At 44.5% G+C, this 21,945-nt stretch overlaps 1 protein-coding gene across 2 annotated transcripts in view; it reads left to right on the top strand.

Moving 5' to 3' along the window:
- Positions 1 to 21,945, top strand: part of NR6A1 (nuclear receptor subfamily 6 group A member 1) — a 184,795-nt gene that overhangs the window by 148,862 nt on the left and 13,988 nt on the right. Inside the window, exons 4-8 of one of the 2 annotated variants that reach the window (XM_034793848.1) lie at positions 197 to 427; positions 9,543 to 9,598; positions 15,555 to 15,712; positions 16,676 to 16,903; positions 17,610 to 17,864. In XM_034793848.1, the coding sequence (XP_034649739.1) occupies positions 197 to 427; positions 9,543 to 9,598; positions 15,555 to 15,712; positions 16,676 to 16,903; positions 17,610 to 17,864 (928 nt within the window). The remainder of the gene's footprint in view (positions 1 to 196; positions 428 to 9,542; positions 9,599 to 15,554; positions 15,713 to 16,675; positions 16,904 to 17,609; positions 17,865 to 21,945) is intronic. The other variant, XM_034793849.1, reaches the window with a different exon arrangement.

Raw genomic sequence — 21,945 nt, 5'->3', positions numbered from 1 at the left:
TATGCGGTGTGTCTGTAGGCCAGGAGAGTCACAAGGCTCTGCTCTGTGGGTGTATGGTGATCTGATTTTCATTGTTGTAGGCATGGGGGGTGAGGGTGGAGGCACGCATATCTCACTGAATAAGGAAGGTTTCAGATCATTTATTTTTTCAGGCATGCCATTTTCTGACTACAAAGTGTTGTTGTTTTTCTTCCAGATGACCGGGTTGATCAGCGAACCTGCCTTATCTGTGGAGACAGAGCTACAGGTCTGCACTATGGTATCATCTCCTGTGAAGGCTGCAAAGGGTTTTTCAAAAGGAGCATTTGCAACAAGCGGGTTTACAGATGCAGTCGAGACAAGAACTGTGTCATGTCACGCAAACAGCGAAACAGATGCCAGTATTGCAGGCTGCTCAAGTGCCTCCAGATGGGGATGAATAGGAAAGGTAAAGAGAATTAAGCTTCTTTCATTGTTTAGTGTGCACACACAGGGCAGAACATTGCAGCCAGTTTCTCTGTGTGACAGAAGCCACCTTTCTGTTAGAGGGTAGAAAGATTTCTTCTTTTGTTTGAGTTTTCGATAACCAAAATGTTATGTTTTGAGGGTTTCTTTAAACAGTTAAAAACTAACAAGAATATCTCTCTGTGCTCCCATAGGGGACTGGATGTCCCCTTCACTCATTATTTTGGTTTGGTGCAAAAGTCAGTATTGGTTCAATTTACCAACAGTGTTTGCCGTGCTCTGGGAATCTGTGCTGGATGTGAACAGTACCTGTCAAACCACTCAACAGACCTGCTTTGACACTGATGTATCATTTTATCATTGCTAGTGACACTACACACTGGTGTCTGATTGAGGAGGCACTTTCATTTTAACTCCCAGTTTTCAGGGGTTTATAATGTTCCCCGAATCTTCTGGGGTGAAAGTTTTCAAACCTTCTCATTTTAGAGGTAAATTTTTGAGAGAATATTATCTTATTTGACCACTCAAAGGGTGAGAAACTTGTGATTGCCTATTAACAGCAAAGGCAAATATAGGCATGCTTTTGTGTTCTACGGGTAGAGAGGGTTAATCCAGCTCAGGCAGTGAATTTCCTCCCTACTTAAATGTAGAGCCCTGCGCAGGATCCGCACCCTCCAGGGTCAGCCTGCGATCCGACCCTCAGTCTGCTAGCTGTCTTTTACCTGTATCTGCATCCACAGCAGCAAGCCATCTCCCAAGGGCTGGGGGTAGGGCGAGGGAGCGAGTGGGGAGCCGGGGGAAGAGGCAGCGCAAGGGTGGAGACTGGGGGTAAGGGGCAGGATCTCGAGGAGAAGGCATGGTGGGGGCAGAGGGAAGGGACGTTGCATCGCATGCTGCTCCTGGGGGCTCACGAGTGATGGCACACGGCGGCAGCGCTCTATGTTGCATCACAGTGGGGCGGAGGGGTGGGGAGCAGGAGCCCTGCCCACTCCAATCCCCATGGCCAGGGGCGGGCCCTGCTGTCCAGGAGCTGGCAGGCCGGACCCAGGACTGGGAGCGCAGCCAGTGCTGCTGGGCCATGTTATGGTGGGGACGCTGGCGGGGCCCGAGGTGCTGGACAGGAAGCGGCGCAGCGAGCGGGTGCCACTGGCTGCTGGCCCTGAGCACGCTATGCACCCCCGGCTGCCCGAGCTGGACACTGCAGGCCAGGCGCCGCCGGTGAGTAGAGTCCTTTGCAGCTGTATCTGCATCCGATCTACTATCCACAAAAATGATCTGCGGATATCTGCGGATTTGCAGGGCTCTGCTTAAATGTCTTTTTTGCTTTCTGTGGGAATACAGTACTCATCTCCTGCCTTAAACTTTAGGGAAGAGAGGCTAGTGTAGACAAGACCTGTGTGGGCTTGCTCCAAAACAGTTCTGTCAAAATACTGTTGAGTTACAATGGGGGAGGAGGGAGGGAATTGAGAGCTGACACCATTTTAAAAATGGGAATTTAAAATTGTTCACCATGATCAGCTACTCAATGAGGGTAACAGTGCAGCACCCTCCTTGCATGTTATCTTTCACTTTTGAAATACGTGCCAGCTCGTTTATGCCATGCTAAGGAAACCAGTGTTTGTGCCTCCATTACTAGAATTAGAAAAGTGACTTTTGCTAAGATTGATTTTAAAACGTAACCAAACATGGCGTTCTAGCAAGGACAAATGTTTTTGGAAAGGGCAGGGGAAGGGACTTTTACTATAGTTACCATTTGCTGGATTACTCCTCCTTGAAACAGCTTTAAATAGCCAGTTAAAAAAATCCCTAGAGACTACAGAAAGGCCTTGAAAGTTAGGGACAGTAAAAGATTTCACGGCCATCAGGAGTGCCTGACGTTGTAATCACACGCCACAGTTAGACCTTTCCTTAATCGTCCCCCTAAGAATTTGCCCTTTTACACTTAAAACTTTCTTCATGAGGTGGCTCTTGTGTCGTAATAGTTCATGAATAGTTTGCCTCTTTTCTGCCAGGTACAGTTTCACCAGGAAGGGTGATGCAGAGTAGGAGCTCTGCACTTTCAATTTGGGGAGCTCTGTCTATAATCTCCTCGTGTAGATAAAGTGTGGAACCACGCTGATCAGTTTGAAAACCTGTCGCATTAGCTTCTTATTTAGTCTGATGTGATTGCCCCTCTACTACTGAGGAGAAAATCCATTTGTTTTAGCTCGTGTGGTAGCTTTTACTGCATTTGCATCATATAGCTATTAAAATAATCATGGAATGGTCACAGAAATGTCAGTCCAAAAACTGACAGTCAGTGGAGGGAGAGGAGTTATGGGCAACAGTTTTATAATGGAATATTCACTTTAGACATTGTCTATGAAAAGGCCTGAAGTAAATCTTTGTTATACTGTATTTCCTTTAAGCTGAACACTGATAGAAGCAACTGTTCTAAAATGCCATGCAGCATCAGATACTATGGTTGTCATTTTGATCAGGGGGTGACTGGTGTGTGGTTGACTGGGCCATGCAGGGTTTTTGTAATCTAGGGCACATATGATGCTGGCTTTTAATTTAAATAGAAAAGTGCTCTTGTAAAGAAGTTTTGATGTGGTTAATTAGCCCATCAAATCCCTGTTTTAACTTGAAAAGGATTGTTTTTACTCTTCCCAGGAATAAAGAACTGATTTTTAAAAACTAACCTTCCTAGTTTGATTTCGGTATGCAATGTTGGTGTTCACTGACACATCAGCATTTTGACCATTTAAATCTTGGGAATGTGGCCTCCTAAATTTTAAAAGCAGATTTTTTTTAACTTTGCAACAACAAACAGGAAATTGAGTAGAACTGGGTGAAGCTGTAATATAGTGATTGTTCAGGCTTGCTCCTTTGATATGCATAGAGGGTATTAGGCCTCAGAAGGCAAGTGAGTAGTCATTGTGGGAAAGGCTGCTTCCTGGATTCAGAAGCAGAAATGTCGTTTCTTTTAAACCCAGCTAGTAATTCTCCTAAGACTTTGTTATCACTAATGTGAAAGCCACTCACCAAATTCATTCTTAGATGTTCATACAGAATGTTATACAGTCACTAAACCCAGAGTTCCACAAATACTGTTTTATAGTGAAACCCCTATTACAGTAAATGGTGTTTGAGATGAGATGAAAAAAATTATGCCCTAACCATTTGTGCTCATAAAAGATCCCAGGGCATTTTGCTCAGTAGGAACAAAGGTTAGTCCTGGCTAAATTTAAACTTGGAGAATTTTATGTTCTGGATGATCAAAACTCCCCAGGGTTGGAGAAATGGTCAGTTTACTCTCCTGGTTGGTGTGCTTTGCCTCCTACCTTCTCATAGATGTTATAATGCTGAGTCTATCAGTGAGAGGCCCTTGCCACACCAGAAATGCACCACCTTCCCCTAACAGTTGTCAAAGACATCATCAAAACTATACAGTAATCTTCTGTTTAAATATCAACCCTCAAAAGTTTAAACCTCCATTGCTCCTTGAGCGGCCGATGGGGGATTACTGTGAAGTGATGCAGGCCTCTTTCCTCTTAGCTCCCCTTTCCCTGGACTCACTTCATTCCAAGTCTCGGCCCTGCAATAGGCGATGGAGTCCCAGTTTTCAGTGGGTTCCAGTAAATTCCAGGAATCCTTTTATCTGCCTTTGTATATAGGGAGACACCCAAGGTGTGACTGGGCTGTTGAGTGTCCCATATTATGCACTGGAGGTTACAAAGACTGGGAGCGTTTGCCTATGTTATAAATTATCTAATGTAAACTTATCATTTATGTTCCAAGGATTCTATAGTTGAAAATATTTTTATTACAAGAATTCATGTGTGTTTTTTCTGGTTCAGAAAGCATCTAAAAACAATCTTTACAAAGTATGACCTGTAGAAAGGTCTTCCGAGAGAGTTAGAATTTGAAGCACTTTGATCATGGCCCATGTGGCTTTTTGTGTTTGTTGCATGTACTTATTCTATTCCCTTGATGATTTTTTTCCCCTTTCTCCAGTTTAATTATTGGATTTTCTCATTTCCACCCCCACCTCCCCTGCCTGGCCTTATAACTGTCATCCTTGTAATAGGCCCTTCTATTTAGATACTTTTTCCACTCATTAGATTATGGGCAGAGTTGTTATTTATACAGACAGAAGGTTTTCCTGTTGTGGCATTATGTGGGCGTAGTTGCCTTCATTTGTGATCTGCACAAAGGTACTGATCGATGTCCTTCAGGGTTTTATTCTAAATGGTAAGTCTCAATATTTGAAGGCTTTAGCTGCTGTTCATTCAGAAGGAAACAGCGACATCTCCTGGCCACTGCTCAGGCATACCACATTGAAATACAGACTAGTTTTCCTTTCTTTCCTTCCTTCTCCTGGGAAACTCCATTAATTAATCTCATTGAAGAGCAAAGTCAAATAGTCAGGGCTTTTTCTGCAGATGAAAACCAGATGTTCTCTTAGAATGGTAAAAAGAGGGTGACTGGTAACAACATTATTTATAGCTGTTTACGACACTCCAGGCTGGATGGCTTTTCAGTTGTGTGTTCAAAAAAATAAATTAATTAAACTTGGGGGGTGGGGGGAGGGTATTTCAAACCAGGCCTGTGTAACTTATCAAATCACCATGTTCATAGCTAACTGCAGCTCAGCTGTGTTATAATATGGCTGTTGGGTGGACAGGAAAGTTGCTCATCCTTTTACCCCTGTAGAAACCCAGGTTAAAGCATCATTCCATTGTGGGGGTTTTCTGTCCTCACTGGCCAGAAAAGAAGTTATAGTATGATTGGACCACAAATATATTTCACAACCATGTTTAACTGTATATTTTTGTAGGGTCGGCAGGCCCCTCGGCATTCACTTGATCATTACCTGTTAAGTTTGCTCCTTCTGGGGCACCTGGCATTGGCCACTGTCGGTAGACAGGATACTGGGCTGGATGGACCTTTGGTCTGACCCAGTACGGCCGTTCTTATGTGTTCAGCTTGCAACTTGTCATTTCTCTCCTCAAGAGCCTTTGACAGTGCCTTGTAACCAAGGCAGGGAGTGCAGGAATGCTTGGAGAGCAGCCTGCTTTAGCACCGTGTATTTTCTAGCATGTAAGTCATGAAAGAAATGTTACACAGGTTAACAGAACAGTTCCCAACATGTGAACCATCACCAAACATCACTTCTACAGGCATAGGCTAGTTACAGAACTGGGAGCACTTCACCCGGAGTAACAGCAATCTCTGTTAAAAATCCCACTTAAAAACATACTAAATAAATGACGTTTCCAACCATGATTAAAAAAAAAAAACACCTTGAGGCAGGCAAAGCACCTTGTAATTACTATTGCGCAAGGAAAGGGGAAGTCCAATATCGGGGTGCCGACCAGCAAAAAGGACTGCTGCTACCAGATGTGCAGCATCTCTGCAGATCTCTGAATAAAGTAGTATTGGTAAGTACAAAGTATCACAAGGGCTTGATTTAGCAGCTCTTCTAAGTTAAAATGTCTCTTGTTTAAACCAAGAACAAATGCAAAGGTTTGAAAACGAATGAAATATGTTCAGATCGTGTAAATCTGGCAGTCGGGTTCTGCACCAGCAGAAATGTCTGCAGCACTCTGTCAGTGTGCACAGCTCCACAATTCTCTTGCTGTGGGCTGATACAAGCATGGATACCCATTTCCAGATCTGCAGCCTGGGAGTAGTCCTGTAATCGTAGAGATGACTTAATGTTTGAATTTTAGTGCTTCTTAAAAACTGTAAAAGAAGGCTGAACAAGACCACAGAGTGCGTACAAGATGAAGCAGACAAAATTTGAATGAAGAACTCAGTTTAAGATTTTCTCTGCTTAAAGTACAACAGACTCCTGGGCATCTTCTCTGAACATGGTGACCACACAGTGCTGGCCTGGCAGAAAAAAATATATATAATGGTGTTATACCCAAACTTCAAGTGCTGGAGAAAAAATCACCAGTGTCCTAAAGGAATACCAAGTAGGGTGGTGGCATCAGCTAGAGCCCTCATCTGGATTACACCTTTGCTATGAAAACCAGATAAGCAAACAAAAGGAAGAGAAAATCCAGTTTAGTGACCGAGTGTTCAGGGTAAGCATTACAATTCAACTGCAGGTAGACAGAGTAGGCTCAAGAGTAGAGGAGGTTGTAGGAGGTAGTTGCTCTTCTGGTTCCACATACCTATTTTGAAGGGTGGCTGGCAGCTTGTCAAACCAGTTCAGCAGGAAGGTGGGCAGTGCTGGAGTGACACAGCATGCTGCAAAACACAGACCCCATGTGTGTGATGCTAGCTCCCAGGCATCCTTCAGGCACCCTGTATTTCATTAACTCTGCCTGGTTTTATGGGGCTGTGGATGGAATCTTCTCTCTCCTGAGGCTAATGAAGAATGCTGCTGCTGCCTCCTTACCTGCATGCCAGTCCGCAGACTGCCAGACCAGAGGTGATGCCGTTTTCTCTGCACAGCTTTGGCTGTGGTGGCTTCTCCCTTGCCTTGTGGTTCAGGCTGCAGGTTGGCCTGTCCAGCCTTGGGAGTCAGGTAGGCTTGACAGCTCAAGCTGGATCCCGAGCTTCAACTTCCGCACTCTTGTTCTTAGGTCGCTCGCTCAAGCCCCGCAAGTGAGAGTCTCTCGGCCCTGGCTGCGAGGCGCGCTCTGAGCTGCAAGGTAGACGTACCTTGAAGGCATCGCACCTACAAAGTGCTCTGAAGAATGAAAATGTTGGAGAACTTCTGTTGAAACAGTGACTCATCACTAGGCTTCACTGGGATTATTCGTACTGGGGCTGAAGTTTGTCCTTTTTTTTTTTTTTTTTTCTTTTTTTACTCCTGCCCCCTTAGTGTGCACGGCTGCGTGAGTCATTCATCAGCCCCTGCAGAGGGAGAGTGAGGGCACCCCACAGCAGCAAGAGGCTGCTTTGTAGCTGGGATGAGTTGTCTTCCACATCCACCTGTGTCTACGGTGGGTGGCCAGGAAAGGGATTGTGACCTATGTGACGATTCTCAGGATACTCAGGACTAAGAGTCATCTTGTTTACCCCCCCTCCCTCCAGCCTGAGGGAATCTTGCTTATGCTTAACTGGCTGTCCGCTCCTTTACAGAGCCACCTGTTAGTCACTCAAGCACACTCCTCTGGGCTATGCCAGCTCTTACTTTGCCTTACAATATGTGCACCCCAGTCCTTGAGTCCCTTTGAAGCATTTCCCTGTAATGGTCAGCGACTTATCCACTGAACACTCACAGAAATTCCAGATCTGCTGCCCCAAAGAACAGTGTACAGTGCACCATAGGTGTAGTTTGACTTCTGTATTTGGGGGGGCAGCACCAGTCAGGCCAACAGGGCTGCTCATGTGTGGGTAAATGTCACGCCTGCTTGAAGCTTGCAGTTTGGGGGACAATGCCCCTCCCATCTCCCCAAACTATGCCCATGGTGTACGCACCAGCTTGTATGAGTTGACTCAGGATAAGCACCTTGATCTCAGCACTGAGATGTGTTTATAGTGAAAACAAGAATGTTTATTATCAAAAAGTCAAGATTCAAGTGATAGTAAGTATGAATAGTGGAAACAAATGGTGGTTACATATAAAACAAAATCATAGCATGCTTTCTAGAGATTAAAGTTAACTAACAGTCTAACCTCCTAGCTAAAAACGTTTCTCACCCCCAAAGTGCCTCGTAGTGTTTCAATCAAGACTGGCTGAGATTTCATTTTCAAGAATGTAAACACACTCTCCATTTGCTTCCTACATGCAGGATATGGGGATGCCCCTTTTTGTCTTCTACTTGTATTCCCCAATGTTCACTGTCTGTCCTCAGAGACAGGATAACCACCCCTGGCTTTTTCCCTGTGCGCTGCTTCCCTGTTGATTTCACATCTCTCCATTGACTTTGTAGGTAAATGAGTGTTAGCTTGCAGTGCTTAATTCGCATGCTAACAGAGCGACAGGTGAATAAACACCTCTTGTCTGTTTTTCGCCTCTGCTGGAGACTCAGACCTTTGTATGGGCTCTAGGAGCCTCTTTTCTGTCTATATATGTAACTCCATACTATGTCAGTACGTACATTTCAGTGTGATACTAATGACCAGCATGTCCCAGGCTTTCACTAAAGACCCCACGTGACATTCTGTGGTAAACCAGAATGTACCTACCAGAATCAGGGCATTCCTGGAACCTCCTTGCCAGCATTAAGGGGTTATTGGATCACAATTTCACAAAGTTAAGAGGGGTTTCATCTGGAAGAATAAGCAGCAGGAGCAGTTGAAATCCTTGGGCACAATGGTCTTTTTCCCGTGCAAGATTTCCCTGGTAATAGAAGAAAGTGGGGTTGTGGGAGAATAGAGAAAACGCCAAATAGAGGTGGAACTAGCTCTAAATTGAATACAGTTGAGACTTTCTATAAATGGTTTGAGCCTTTAAGAAATGCCACCTCACTATTTAGAAGCCTTCCAAAGGGCTTCCTCCTTTCGGAACAAAACTGCTTAACTAGTCAAACAGCCAGGATTTCAAGTCACTGCTTCACATACAGGTAACTTGTATGTAAAGTGTATCCTTTCCATGCTCTATGGTGTCTCGAGGAGACCTTACCCTGTGCAATAGCGTCTTTTCTTTTGTGCTGTCTGCAGCCTCATCACTAGAGGGAATCAGTTAACACTCTGACAGGCTCCTGGTTTAATCCAAAGAGGTGTTTGCTATTGGTTTTGTGCACAGTTCTCGTTAGTGGTACAGTGGGGTGCTTGTGCTTTCCCTTTATCATCTCTTGAGTTTTCAGGCAGTTGGTGATGATCTGGTACTTTGCATTTCTACGTCACCTTTCACGCAAGGCTCTGCAATGTCTATATAAATATTACTTAAATCTCTGATTGCCCCATCAGCCAAGTAAGTATTTTGATGATTCCCATTGCAAGTGGGAATCTCAGTGCATACTACACGGCCTCTCCCTTCCCCCTGGGGGAAATATACATAAGCTGCCTTATTTAACAAAATAAAACTCCGATTCAGTGTCTCTGTAGACAGCAGGCAATTTCCCGCAGGCCAGGTGTTCTCTGTGTAATAGTACTCCAGAAAGTGAAAGAATAGTGGTGTTCCTAACCAGCGTTTTGCTCTTTCCTTTCAGCAATCAGAGAAGATGGCATGCCAGGAGGCAGGAACAAAAGTATTGGACCTGTTCAGGTAAGCGTATTTTCACTTTCCCTAATGCAGTGCTATTCAGCTTCTGTACTGTTTATTAGCCTTTAATCACGTGACACCAGAGCACATTTGTACACAGACACCATCATGCTACTTCTGTAAATGGGGAAGGTGAACCAGTCACTGTCTTCGAAGGGGGGGAAAATGTCGCTATCCTGCAGGGAGGCTGCATGTGCTCAGAGCTTCTCTGGACATCATTTCCGCTGCTCCTAACTGCCGCATGAGGCAGAGTCATGAACAACGCACCCCAGGAGGGGGTGGAGTTGGGTGGCTGTGTAGGCGTTTAGGACTGCCTTGAATGTGCTGGATATTTCTCTTTCGGATCCGTGTTGGCTTCTGCACTGCAGAACCCAGGGAGGTTACTTAGTATCTCAAGGCTCTATGCCATGGCAGCAACAAGGCCCAAGATTTAGGCCTGAATTAATTTGGGGACAATCTTCCAGCCAGCCCCGTGTCATTAAGGATGCATTCCATTTAGGTAGCAGATTTGTCAAGAAAGCCCAGATCTTGCCTGGCCGTAGAGAGCCAAGACACAGCCCCAGTGGGTTATAGGTTATCAGCTGGCTGTCATTTTATTCATGTAATCTCTAAACTACTTCATCAGACTATAGGAAACCTTCTGTCCTTTGTAAGTCAGGACAAACACTTCAATCCCTGCAAAGCTCCCAGTAAATCTTGCAGTGTCCATACCACAATTTCTTAAGTTGTTGCAAGTGGGGCACCCAATAAATGTCGTCTTGATTGATGGGGCAGCATGTCTGGAGATGTCTTATAAAATGCTAGGTAATTTGGCACAATAGCTTCTGCTGACCAAGTGAGGAATGATAGCTTTTCTTGCTGCAGGCTGGAAAAGGGCAATCTTAAAAATACTATTTATTTTAATAAAACAGATAGAGCCTGACATGACATTGTCCATGGCTGTGCATCTATGAAAATCTCTACTCCCTTCAGCACAAACCTGGAGTGGACGTGAAGGAAAGGAAATACGGGCTGCATACGAAAAAAAGGAGAGAGAAATATCTGAATAATACTGATCCCAGCCCAGCTGCTGCTTCTGCTGCATCTGGAACATTAATTCCAAATTTCACTGCCTGAGCCCATCACCTCTCTGATTTAACTGCATGTGTCTGTAGGGAAATGCTGTGGGCTGTAAGGGAGCAAAACGGTCCAGGTCTAGTAATTGCTCTTCAAGTGCTAGTCCGATGAGCATTTCACTGTGTGTATGCAGTGGGTATGCCTGAAGCTGAAGAATTTTGAAAGCAGTGTCCATTGTTCCGCACATGCACCCTGGATTACCTTGCGCCTCCAACTGAGGAGATAAAGGTAGGGCAGATTGACTGCCTCTCCGGTTCCTTCTCACCACGGCCTGATCCGGGCTGGAATCTCCTGTTTCTGATGCTTCAGCTTTTTTCTTTAGCTGTGAAAGTATATTTAGATATCTCTAAATAGTTTTAGTATTCGAGGGTTTTGAAGTTTTTATCTCTCCATTTTAGTGTTTTATAGTTAGCCAGTCTCTCTGACCTGGGGAGCACCACCCCTTCCCCAGACCTTCTTTGGGTACTGGACTGTGCCCAGGACTATGGGCTTCAAAATTTCTGCTTCCTGCCTGTGATCCTCCTCTGTCAGTGATGACCAACAATGCTGCTTGTACTGCCTCGTGGAAGCCCACATTGCAGCAAGGGTGCAGTATCTGTTGTTTGTTCTCCAGCCATATCCTGAAAGGGTGGAACTTCCCCTTAGGAAGCACCTAATGGAAAGCCCATGAGGCCACTATCAGACTGTGGCTGGGGGACTCCTCCCTCTCCCCGTATATTGGCTTGACTCAGCAAGCAGCATGCCTACGTCCATGAGGTCTAAATCAGGAGCAAAGGAGTCTACCCCCACAGATCCCTCAGTGGGGTCTTGTTGGGAGAGCAGGGTGCATTCTCATAAGCAGGAGGCTAAGTCTTCCTCCAAATCCACTTCAAAGAAGTCGTATGTGGCCCTCCCTAAACTGAGCACTAACTCAGCCCAAGAGAACGTAGTACATACTAAGTCTGAGGCATGATAAGGCAGCCCACAAGTCTAGAGCTTCATTGACATCACATCATGATCAGGTGTACCAGTATTTCCCGAGCACAAGCCCTGAGTTTCCCCCGGCACCAATGAAGACCGAGAGCATTGGTCATACAGGGTTCCATCTGACTTTAATGGCTTTGGCATGCTGTCTCTACTGTGGCTCTGGTGGTTCAGGCAAACAGGACTCTTCTCTCCTTGGTAAGAGACGAGACCTATGCTGCTTCTGACGACATCTTCGCTCTCCCAGACCCTGAATCTCCCACTCCTTTGGTTCCCTCTCTTAAGAGAGAGGTTATGACTCCACCAGGGGAGCCGGCCTTTTGAAGGAGTTTGTATCCCTGTCCATCTTTGGGCTGTGATTTCCTTCCAATGGCAAATGTGTTGGAATTAGTCATTTTTTCCTCATGGGGAGATGAATCATTGTCGTCCTCCTCCAAAACACCTTCCTGGAACAGCTTGGGACCAACCTCTGCCTCATCATGCCATTGATGCATTAGGGACAACCACAACCCCCATTTGACCCATCCTTTTGGCCATGCTGGGGGCCATGGGACCAGTACCATCTCACAGAGTCAGTCTGGTTTCCTGGAGAGTCACCCCTTCCCTCCCCTTTTAGGGGACATCTGGAGCTGCCCCCAGATTCTACTGAGGAAGAGAAGTACCCACTGGATCCAGCAGTTCTACAAGATCAGATGAGATTGCCGTCTTCATCGCCAAATGAGGTAGTGACTTCAATGTCTCCAGCCTCCTCCAATGACTCTAAGCATTTCCAGAAACTCCTTTGTAAAATTGCACGGGAGCTGCAGATTCCTCTTGAGGAGGTTCAGGAGCCTCAACACAAGCACCCTTCAGTCCTCTGGCTCCAGTAGAATAGTGCTCCTCGTTAATAAAACTATCCTGGAGCTAGCTAGGGGGGGTCTGGCAAACCCCAGTGTCCTGCACCTCCATGCCCAAGAGGGCAGAGAAATGGTACTCTGTCCCAGCCAAGGTGATGGAATTTCTGTTCTTTCATTCTACTCCTAATTTTGGGGGGTCCAAATGGCTGTAGAGAGTTCTAGGCAGTAACACCCTCAATCTACCCTGATTGATAAACAGGGCAAGCATCTCAGCTTATTGGGAAGGGGAAAGTATTTTCTTCTCCTAGCTTCCAGTTCAGAATAGCCAGCTCCCAAGCACTGTTGGCTAAGTATGACTTCCTGAACTAGTCAAAACTCAGACTCCATTGACAGAGCTCATTTCCAGGCTCTCCTAGAGGAAAGCAAAATGGTTGCCAGGACCGTTCTTCAATCAGCAGTAGCCTCTGCACCAGACAGGACAGTCATCATCAATGCATCCCTGTTGGGTTGGAGAGTCCACGTGGACACCATACAGAACAAGGCATCTGGACAGCTCGAGAGTCCGGATGCACATCAATGTTCTAGAGCTACAAGCAGTTCGAAGGGCTTGCAAAACCTTTCCCCCATTTGTTCAAGGTCACCATGCGCTCAGTGTCAGACAACATCACAACCGGCTTTTACATCAACAAAAAGGAGCAAGCTTCACCTGCTCCCTCCCCCCTGCCATGTGCAGAAGTGGTCACTCTGTGGAACTGGTGCATTGACAATCAGATTACCCTGTCAGTGTCTACCTTCCAGGAAACCAGAATGTGCTAGTGGACTCTCTCAGCGACAACTTGCAGTTGGTCACAAGTGGGAGCTTCATGGCTCTGTGGTAAACAATCTTTTTGGCTCTAAAGGGGATCCCACCAGGGACCTGTTCCTCCCCAACAAACTAAAGTGCAACATATACTGTTCTAGCGGAGCCCTGGGTTGCTACTCACAGGGCAACACTCTACTCCTTCCTTAGTCAGATGATCTGAACCATGCCTTCCCTCCACCACCACTCCTTTGCCTCGAGTTTTGCACAAGGTTTGGCATGAAAGGGCATGAGTTAATCTCATTGCCCTCAACTGGCTCAGATGGTTTTGGTTCCTACCCATGTCATTTTGGGCACCGATCACATTCCTACACTTTCTAGTCTCCTGACTCAGGGGCACGGCGATATCAGGCATTCCAGCCAATGGCTGCTTCATCTCAGAGCCTCGTTTTTGTCTGGGCATCGTCCTTAGAGCAATCATGTTCTGAAGCTGTGCAGAATGTCTTTTCCACTAGAAGGAAAGGATTCCACTAGAAAATGTTACCTAGTCAAGGGGAAGCGTTTATCTGGGCGCATCAGGCCTATTTCTCCAGAAGCCACAGATATTCCATTCATTCTGGACTATATTTTTTCCTTGAAGACAGCAGGTTTGCCTGTCAATTCGTTATGGGTCTGCTTGTCAGCAATCCGTGTATACCATCCGCCTTCACGGGGCTACTTGATCTTTGCACACCCTCTAGGCCTTTCCAGAATCTGCTAGTCAATCAGAACCTTTCTGTCTATTTAAGAAAAAAAGGCCTACTGCTCAAAATGGGCTTGAACCTTGTTCTCTAAACTAAGCCTCTTTTCGAACTATTAGCTTCTTGCCCCGTGTCTGTCCTATTCATGAAGGTGGCATTCCTCATAGCGATCACCTCAGCCAGGAGGGTTGATGAGCTTGGGGTATTGATGGCAGGTCCTCCTTATTCTGTATTTCATAAGAACAGAGTTTCATTATGTCTACACCCTAAATTCATTCCCAGAGTAGTCTCTGCATTTCACCTGAACCAGTGTATCTACTTACGTGTGGTAGTCTTAAAATCTCACGCATCCTCAGAAGAAAGACAGCATTCCCTTCACATTCAGCGAGCCTTAGCTTTTTACATGCAGAGCAGGGAAACAATCAAGAAATCCCATAGCAGAAAGGATCAGGGGTCAGGCTGTATCCTCTCAAAGAATCTCAAAATGGATCTCTGGCTGTATTTTGCTCTATCAGGTGTTTAATCTTCCCCTCATGGGGTAAGAGCACAAGCCACATCTATGGTGTCACTTCAAGAGGTGCCTCTATTTAATATTTGGAAAGCAGCTTCATGGAGCTCAGTCCACACATTTGCTTGACATTGTCTCTTGGTGCAGAACTCCTTTGCTGATTGCATCTTTTGGAACAGCAGTCCTTCATTTGGCTCTGCCATCTATGACCTAGCACTCTTCTCCTATTTGAGTACTGCTTGTCAATCACCCACAATGGAATGCACATAGGGACCAGCACTTGAAGAAAAGAGAGTTACTGACCTTACAGTAACTGGAGCTTCTTCGAGATGTGTGGTCCCTATCTCTATTCCACTACCTGCCCTCCTTCCCCTCTGCTTTGGATCGTCTCTGATTTGCAGTGGAGAAGAAAAAGGTGGTTGGTCTGGAGAGGTGGTTGGTCTACCCTGCACTTTATCTCCTCTGTCAGAGGCATGAGGTGAGCCGGGGCACATGTATGAACCAATGGATGCTGCTTTCTAAATTCTCCAGTTCCTGGCACGTGGAGCACATGCATACTCCGTGGAATACAGATAGGGACCACACATCTCAAAGAACTCCAGTTACTATAAGGTCAGTAGCTTTTTCTTTCTCTTTCTGCCTTAAGCTCTCATTCTGGCCTCATTTATACCATCTTCCTCCCCTAAGTAGAACCACATTGACTTCACTTGGCTTGTACTGTTATGACTGTGGGCAGTCAGATAATTCTGTAATCCTTATTTAAAAAGCAAATCTCTCATTAGTAAAAAGTAGAAAAACAATAAAAAAAGCATGGAAGTATATTTGAATGTTCCATCCATATAAAAGACCCCTCTCAAAAAATTCTAGGTTTTAGTAATTTTTCCATGCTAAAGTAGCAGTACATGTAGCTCCAGTGGTATGTGCAACTCAGTCTTGCTTAGTTATGTACTTGGCTGGAATAATTTTATCACTAAATGTAATAATTTTTACCCAAAAGATATCAGAGGAGGAGATTGAAAGAATTATGTCTGGACAAGAATTTGAGGGGGAGGCAAACATCTCTTGGAGTAACAATGGAGACAGTGACCATAGTTCTCCTGGGAATGGCGTTTCTGAGAGCAACCAGCCATCACCTGTTTCTACTCCGTCTTCAAGGTGGGAGTTTCCATTGAAAGAGTTTCAGATGAATGTAACTGCCTTTATTTCCCTGAGGGCTACATTTTGGGCCAAAAGTGAAAATAAGCATTTTGCGTGTGTAACTCAAACACATCTTGCAAATGCTGACCTCTTCGTGAACATATTTTAGCTAGAGACATATACACTGTGTTAGATCAATCCAGTGTGATTGGAGATAAAATTCTCATGAAAGAGTGGCAAAGGAATGTTTGGTTAAAGGTCTTACCTTTAAAGCAGATATCTTAATCTGTTTTAATACCACTTCAGATTATGAAAATCTGAACATTTTATACACATAATTTACCTTTCCCTAGTAATGGTGTCTGCTCACTTTCTTCCATTTTATTTTATTTGTATGTTGAAAATGAGCTAATCAGCATATTTGATTTTCTAATTACTTTATAGTTTGTGTTACTCTTAGGTTTGTGTCCCCTAGCACAGTGTTTCAGTACTTGGGTTGCAAACACTGGAAAGAATGTTTAAATGTCAAACCAATTCCCCCTCCCCCCCCAATGCATACACACACTTCTATTATCAGTTGTTTTAAAAATGTAAATGAAAATATTTTTATTCATAGGTTTTGTAAACCTTTTTATTCACAAACCTAAATTCTGGGCCTCTCAGTAGGTAGAGATGGAAATGCTTAGCATAAACCTTGGCTATGTGATTTAGTCTAAGAATGCTTTCTAAGCAGCAGCGTTTCTAGAAAGTCACATTCAATGGAATTAGCCTGGAGGTCAGGCTGGACATGATGCAAGTATGGAGCAGCTGGTCTGCATGCTCGTGATTGCTTTCACCACAGAATTTAACCAGAAGAGATTTTTTCATCCCTTTTCTTTTCTATGAAGCATTCTTATTTCCATCTGTCCCTGAGCTGGATGAAAGATTGTAATGAATTAGATGGAGTTTGTCCAGTCCATTAAATAGATCTTCCCTTTTCAGTAGGTCTGTGGAGCTGAATGGATTCACTGCACTCAGGGATCAATATATTGGGACTCCAGTGTCCACGCACTATCAGTACCTACCGCACCTTTTTAACTACTCTGCTCACTCAGCTCTGATGCCCCCACAGACCCGAAGCCTAGATCCCCAGTCACATAGTCTCATCAATCAGCTAGTGTCAGCTGAGGACCTGGAACCACTTGGCACTCCAATGCTTATTGAAGATGGGTAAGTGCACATGATTTGGTGGAGTGAGGCTGCCCTGAGCCACTCCATTGTAATGCCGATACTGTGTGTACTGTCTCTGCACATGCACAGCATGTGGAACCTGTGTAAATTCGTGTTATTGGGGGAATACCTTTTGAGTATTTAAATTCATAACATTGTATTTACAGATCTGTTAATTTTGCATGTGTATAGGTAATTAAATAAACTATGCCTGATTCTGAAGCCAGCAGCCAAAGAATGTCACCCAAGGGCTACAGCTGAGACTGTGATGCTAATGTCTGACGGCTGAAGGATCTATTTCACAAGTGAAATCACTTTTCTGGTTTTTGCATAATACATCCGCTTTCCTTGTAACTGGGAAGCAGCAGCAACCTGTTAAGCTGTCTGGTGTCCCGGACTGCAGGAGGCTTCCTGAGAGCAGAGCTGCTGGTAGAATGAGAAGATTGCTAGTTAGGTTCAGTCAGCATCTTCAGGGATGGCATTCGTCTCCGGGGACAGAGACAGGTGCAGGGATGGTACCTTTCATCGCCTGCTGTCTGCGGGCTCAGGAGCAGAAAAGCCAGCAGTCAGTCTTTGTTCTCACCACTGGGTGACACTGTGGTCACCAGGAATCAAGACACATACAAATTTTATCTGGTTATTCTGTTGCCTTGTGTTCCAATGTTTTTAATCCGTTTTTATGTTTTCCTATTAACTGTGCCTGCAGGTATAAAGTGACTCAGGCAGAGCTGTTTGCGTTGCTGTGTCGTCTGGCAGATGAGTTGCTTTTCAGGCAGATTGCTTGGATAAAGAAGCTGCCATTCTTCTGTGAACTCTCAATCAAGGACTATACTTGCCTGCTAAGTTCCACGTGGCAGGAGCTGATTCTGCTGTCCTCACTAACCGTTTACAGTAAACAGATCTTTGGTGACCTTGCTGATGTAACCTCCAAGTACTCTCCCTCTGACGATGAGCTGCACAGGTGAGGTGGTGGGTTAAATCTTCTGGGGCTGTAGCAGTATCTGGTAATGGGGGGACGAGGTCTGTTCCTGGCTCTGCCACTGACTGTTCATCCATGGACAAGTCTCTCAGCTGGCATCTCACTTTCCCTCTTGGTATGAAGAGATTATAGTCCCCACCCTTGTAAATCACTCTGAAATCTTTTATATGTACGTGTAGGGATCATTGTTCAAGAGAAGATGAAACATTTTTGGTGGGGAGCATGTGGGCAGAAGGGGGGGTATCTTCCCTTTCTACCCATCTCAAAATCCCTGTGTGGGGTTGGTTGTGTGGAACACCCTCTGGATCTTGTCAATCAGCTGCCAAAGGGTTGCCTAGGGAGTGATGCCTGCCATTCCCAAGGAGTAAGGTGCATCCCTTTGTTCTGCCTGCAGCGCTAGCCCCTCTGCTGTCCTTAGGCCCCTCCAGCCCGTGAAAGCTATTTAGATATTTGAAACCTTCTAAAGTCTGTTTGGGGAGGTGGGAGATTACTCAAAACTGTAATAGAAATAGACTCCCTCTGGAAACCCTTGTGTACTGGTTGGCCTCTCAATGTGCTCCATTCAGACTGGCTTGCTGAGGGATGTCATTTCAGCTCTAATCTCAAGGGTGACCGGCATAAATGGGAGCTTGAAATCGAAAGTCAGTTACATTGCAACAGTGAAATCCCACAAAACCTTAGTTGGTGTGAAGAATTATGAATGGGGATATAGATCTTGTGTTAAAGGGCCCTTTTGAGATTCATAACATAGGCTTGGGTTTCAGAGGTGCTGAGCCCCCACAGTTCTCATTGATTTCCACTGGAGATATGGAGACTCAGCGCTTCGGAAAAGCAGACCCCAGATATGTGAAATATGCCTCATCTGCATTCCTAGCACACGTGATGCTCTTTGGATCTTACAACCTACCAGCACCACTTATGCTGTTTGTTTACACTTCATTTCACTTTGGGACTGTGAAATTAAACTAGTCCATTTCACTTTCAGTTTTGAGTGCCCAAAGTATTTCACATTAGGCACCCGAAATCACAAGTCACTAGACTAGACATTTTTCATAGTTTTTCCTCAAAACTCAAAATTTCAATCAACTTTGCCATCACTTTTGAAAATCATGCCCATGCTCTTGCCACATGGTTGTTATGTTTGGATTTCCCTGTATGCAGGGATATGTTCAAAAATCTCTTCATTTAAAAAAATACAATTCTATTTAAATGAGGATTTATACCTCTCGCAAGCCTCCTATTTTTATTTGTATAAAACATAAGGGTAGGGTTTAAACTTGTCTCCCTGTAAGATGACTCATCTAGAGCTAGTCTACACAGAACTCCTGTGCTAATTTACTTACCTCAGTGCTCAAACTGTGTAGACAAGGCCTTAAATAATTCTCAATTTGAAATATCCTTTTGAAACCCGAGACAGGAGAAAGGGCAGGTCCTGTGAGATTTATCAGAGTGAGAGATCCCATGACTTCAGTTTACTTTTGTCATTGAAATGGCTGGTTTCATTTTCTTCACATCCGTCTGAGCGTATATAGTTCACAGAAGTTTGCCCCCGACTGGAATATGGCAGATTTCTTAAGCATTCTTCTGAAACTCTCTAAAATGCTTCAGTGCATTATTTCAAATAGATTGCTTTTTATTAATTGTTTCCTCAGGGTTGATATTAAAACCCAATGAAATTAAAGAGCAGTGAACGTTAAACAAAAATTTGGGGTAAAATGATCCATTTTTAGATGTTTTAACCCAACCAACCAACAAAAGCTTGCTCCTGGGGCCTTGCCAGACGCACTGTAGCACGTGCAGAACCTGTGCGGTGAGGGTGAGGAAGAGGGGCACAAATTAGGAGTAATCCCTGCACGTAGCACAAAAAAGAATATATGGCCCAAGACTGAGCAGCTGTACCCTCTAGTTCTAGCTTCGCCAGTGTCGTTCCTTTTAACTACTGAAGATCTCTCTCGGACAAGACAGTTTTCCCAGCATTCTGAAGAAAAGCAGAGTGTGATAACCTAGTGTCAAGGCCAGTTTTCCCATAGAAATTCTTCCTTTCTTCACCCTAGGATTGAGAGGAGAGCCCCTTTATGTGAGCAATTACTCAGGCTCAAAGAAATACTATATAAATATTGTAAATAACCACAAGATACAAAATGACAAAAGCTTGTTCGCAAAGCTTCCCAGTTAGAAGCAGAATGAAGAACTTGATCACACAGCTAGTGACCTTGTTTCCACAATATTACGTTATTAATTGCTATTTCATTGTTTTTGATTACATAAATTTAATGATGTTGCAACTTAGCTGACACTGCGGAGGAAACAGCACTATCTGATGCTCCAAGTGATGACCTGCCTTAATTCATCATCATGGTCAGTTTTCTTTCTTCTGTAGTCCAAGTCCCAGACGGATTCTTGTTTGGATAGCAGAGAGACTGACAGCCTTGTGACAGAACATTTGCAGGATTTACTTAACTGGCTGCCCAGCCTCCCTGTTAATATTTGACCTCCTCTGGCTCTGCCCTTGCTGGAGCTGGTTGTTGTGCCATGGTAATTATAGGATGGTAAATCTCGAGTGTCATTTTATAAATAATCCGTGATCTAATAGAGACATTCACAGTGCAATGAGTACAGCTTCAATGAGGAGTCTCTCTGCGAGAGCCAAGCACTTACTCCTGTGCGCAGGTTTGCTTATGCTCAAGCTCTCCCTCTCAAGGCCCCAAAAGTTGACATGTGTGTAAAATATGAGGCAGACCCGAAATGAAAGAGATAATAAAGGAGTCTTCTTAACCCTTCCGACACTGGCAATTTCTAGCCTGCCAGCCTCAGGGATGCTTTAGAGAAGATCTGTGTATTTATCCAGGGGGTTAAAATAATAGATGTGTTTTGACAGTGGAATGGTTCCTTTAACCTCAGGTACTGATTCAGCATTTAAAGTATCACTAATTGATGTTAGCAAAAAAGTGGAAATGTAACTTTACCAGGCCATTTGGGAGGAAGGAAGAATGTTGTGTGTGGTGCACAGCTGGGGGCCCATTCAGTCATGCAGTCCTCTTATTTCAGAGCATTTTATTTATAGTTTAAATATCCGTGTATAGCAGGGCAGTAGTAATAATACGAAGCTGTTGTATTAGAGTGAAAGTCTTAGCAGCTCTCTCCCATGCGCTCCTGCAAGTGCATTCCTGTCGTCCTATCTTCTGTGAGAGCCAAGTGTCCCTGGCTGGCACCTCCATGGCTCATTAACAACTGGGGAGCAAAAAAGAAGCTCTAGAAGTTTTCTCTCCCCCAAAACCGTGCCTTGCCTTTTCATTGTTTTGTTTAATATTAAATCAAACGTCTGGTGTTTCTTCCTCTAATCAACCTCTGCCTGGACTCTGGGATTTCACAGGTTTGATAGTAAGCTGGATTGCTGCACCAGCCACTGGCCAACTCAGCGCTGCCCTAATGAGCAAGTACTGCTCCAAGTTAATGTTGGCTTTGTAATGGTCATTTCTGTCAACCAGCTTTCCTTCGGTGGTACAAACACAGAGTTTATTGCATCTCCAGCAAGTAACACCAGAGGCCATCTCTTCTGAAGCAGTCACTGATGTCTTTGCTTTTAAGACCACTCTTTGTTGAAACATAGATCTGCATGACCCCCTCATATAAAAGCATGATGTAACCCCAGTGAGTTCACTGGGATGATCTGGGTGTAACAGAGGGTTTTGTTTGGCTCTTTTCATGGTAGAGCAGCTCACCGTAATGATTCTCCAATATTCAGGAATGGCTGTTGCAGTCTGAGATTCAGGTTGTCTGTTAGACAACTTAAAACAATATGCTGACCTAAGATACCCTGGCACTTAGAAGGTTGTAGTTTATTTCTGTTCCTGGTCATAACCCTGACTGCCAGTATATAAGTAGATGAAAAATGAATAAATATGATCAACTTTTTCATGTTTTAATTCTGGTTTAAACTGCTGGCAAAATGGTCTGTTTTCTAGATCTAATGTTTAAATCTCTGGAGTCTAGTAAAAATGCAAATAAAATGCATGGCAGCTTGAACTTTTTACTGTTACTCCTGATAATACATAGCCAGAAA

This window comes from Trachemys scripta, chromosome 17 (genome assembly GCF_013100865.1).
Source record: "Trachemys scripta elegans isolate TJP31775 chromosome 17, CAS_Tse_1.0, whole genome shotgun sequence".
Taxonomy (NCBI): domain Eukaryota; kingdom Metazoa; phylum Chordata; order Testudines; family Emydidae; genus Trachemys; species Trachemys scripta.
Note: the sequence above shows the minus strand (reverse complement) of the source record. Positions and strands in the feature narration are given on the sequence as shown.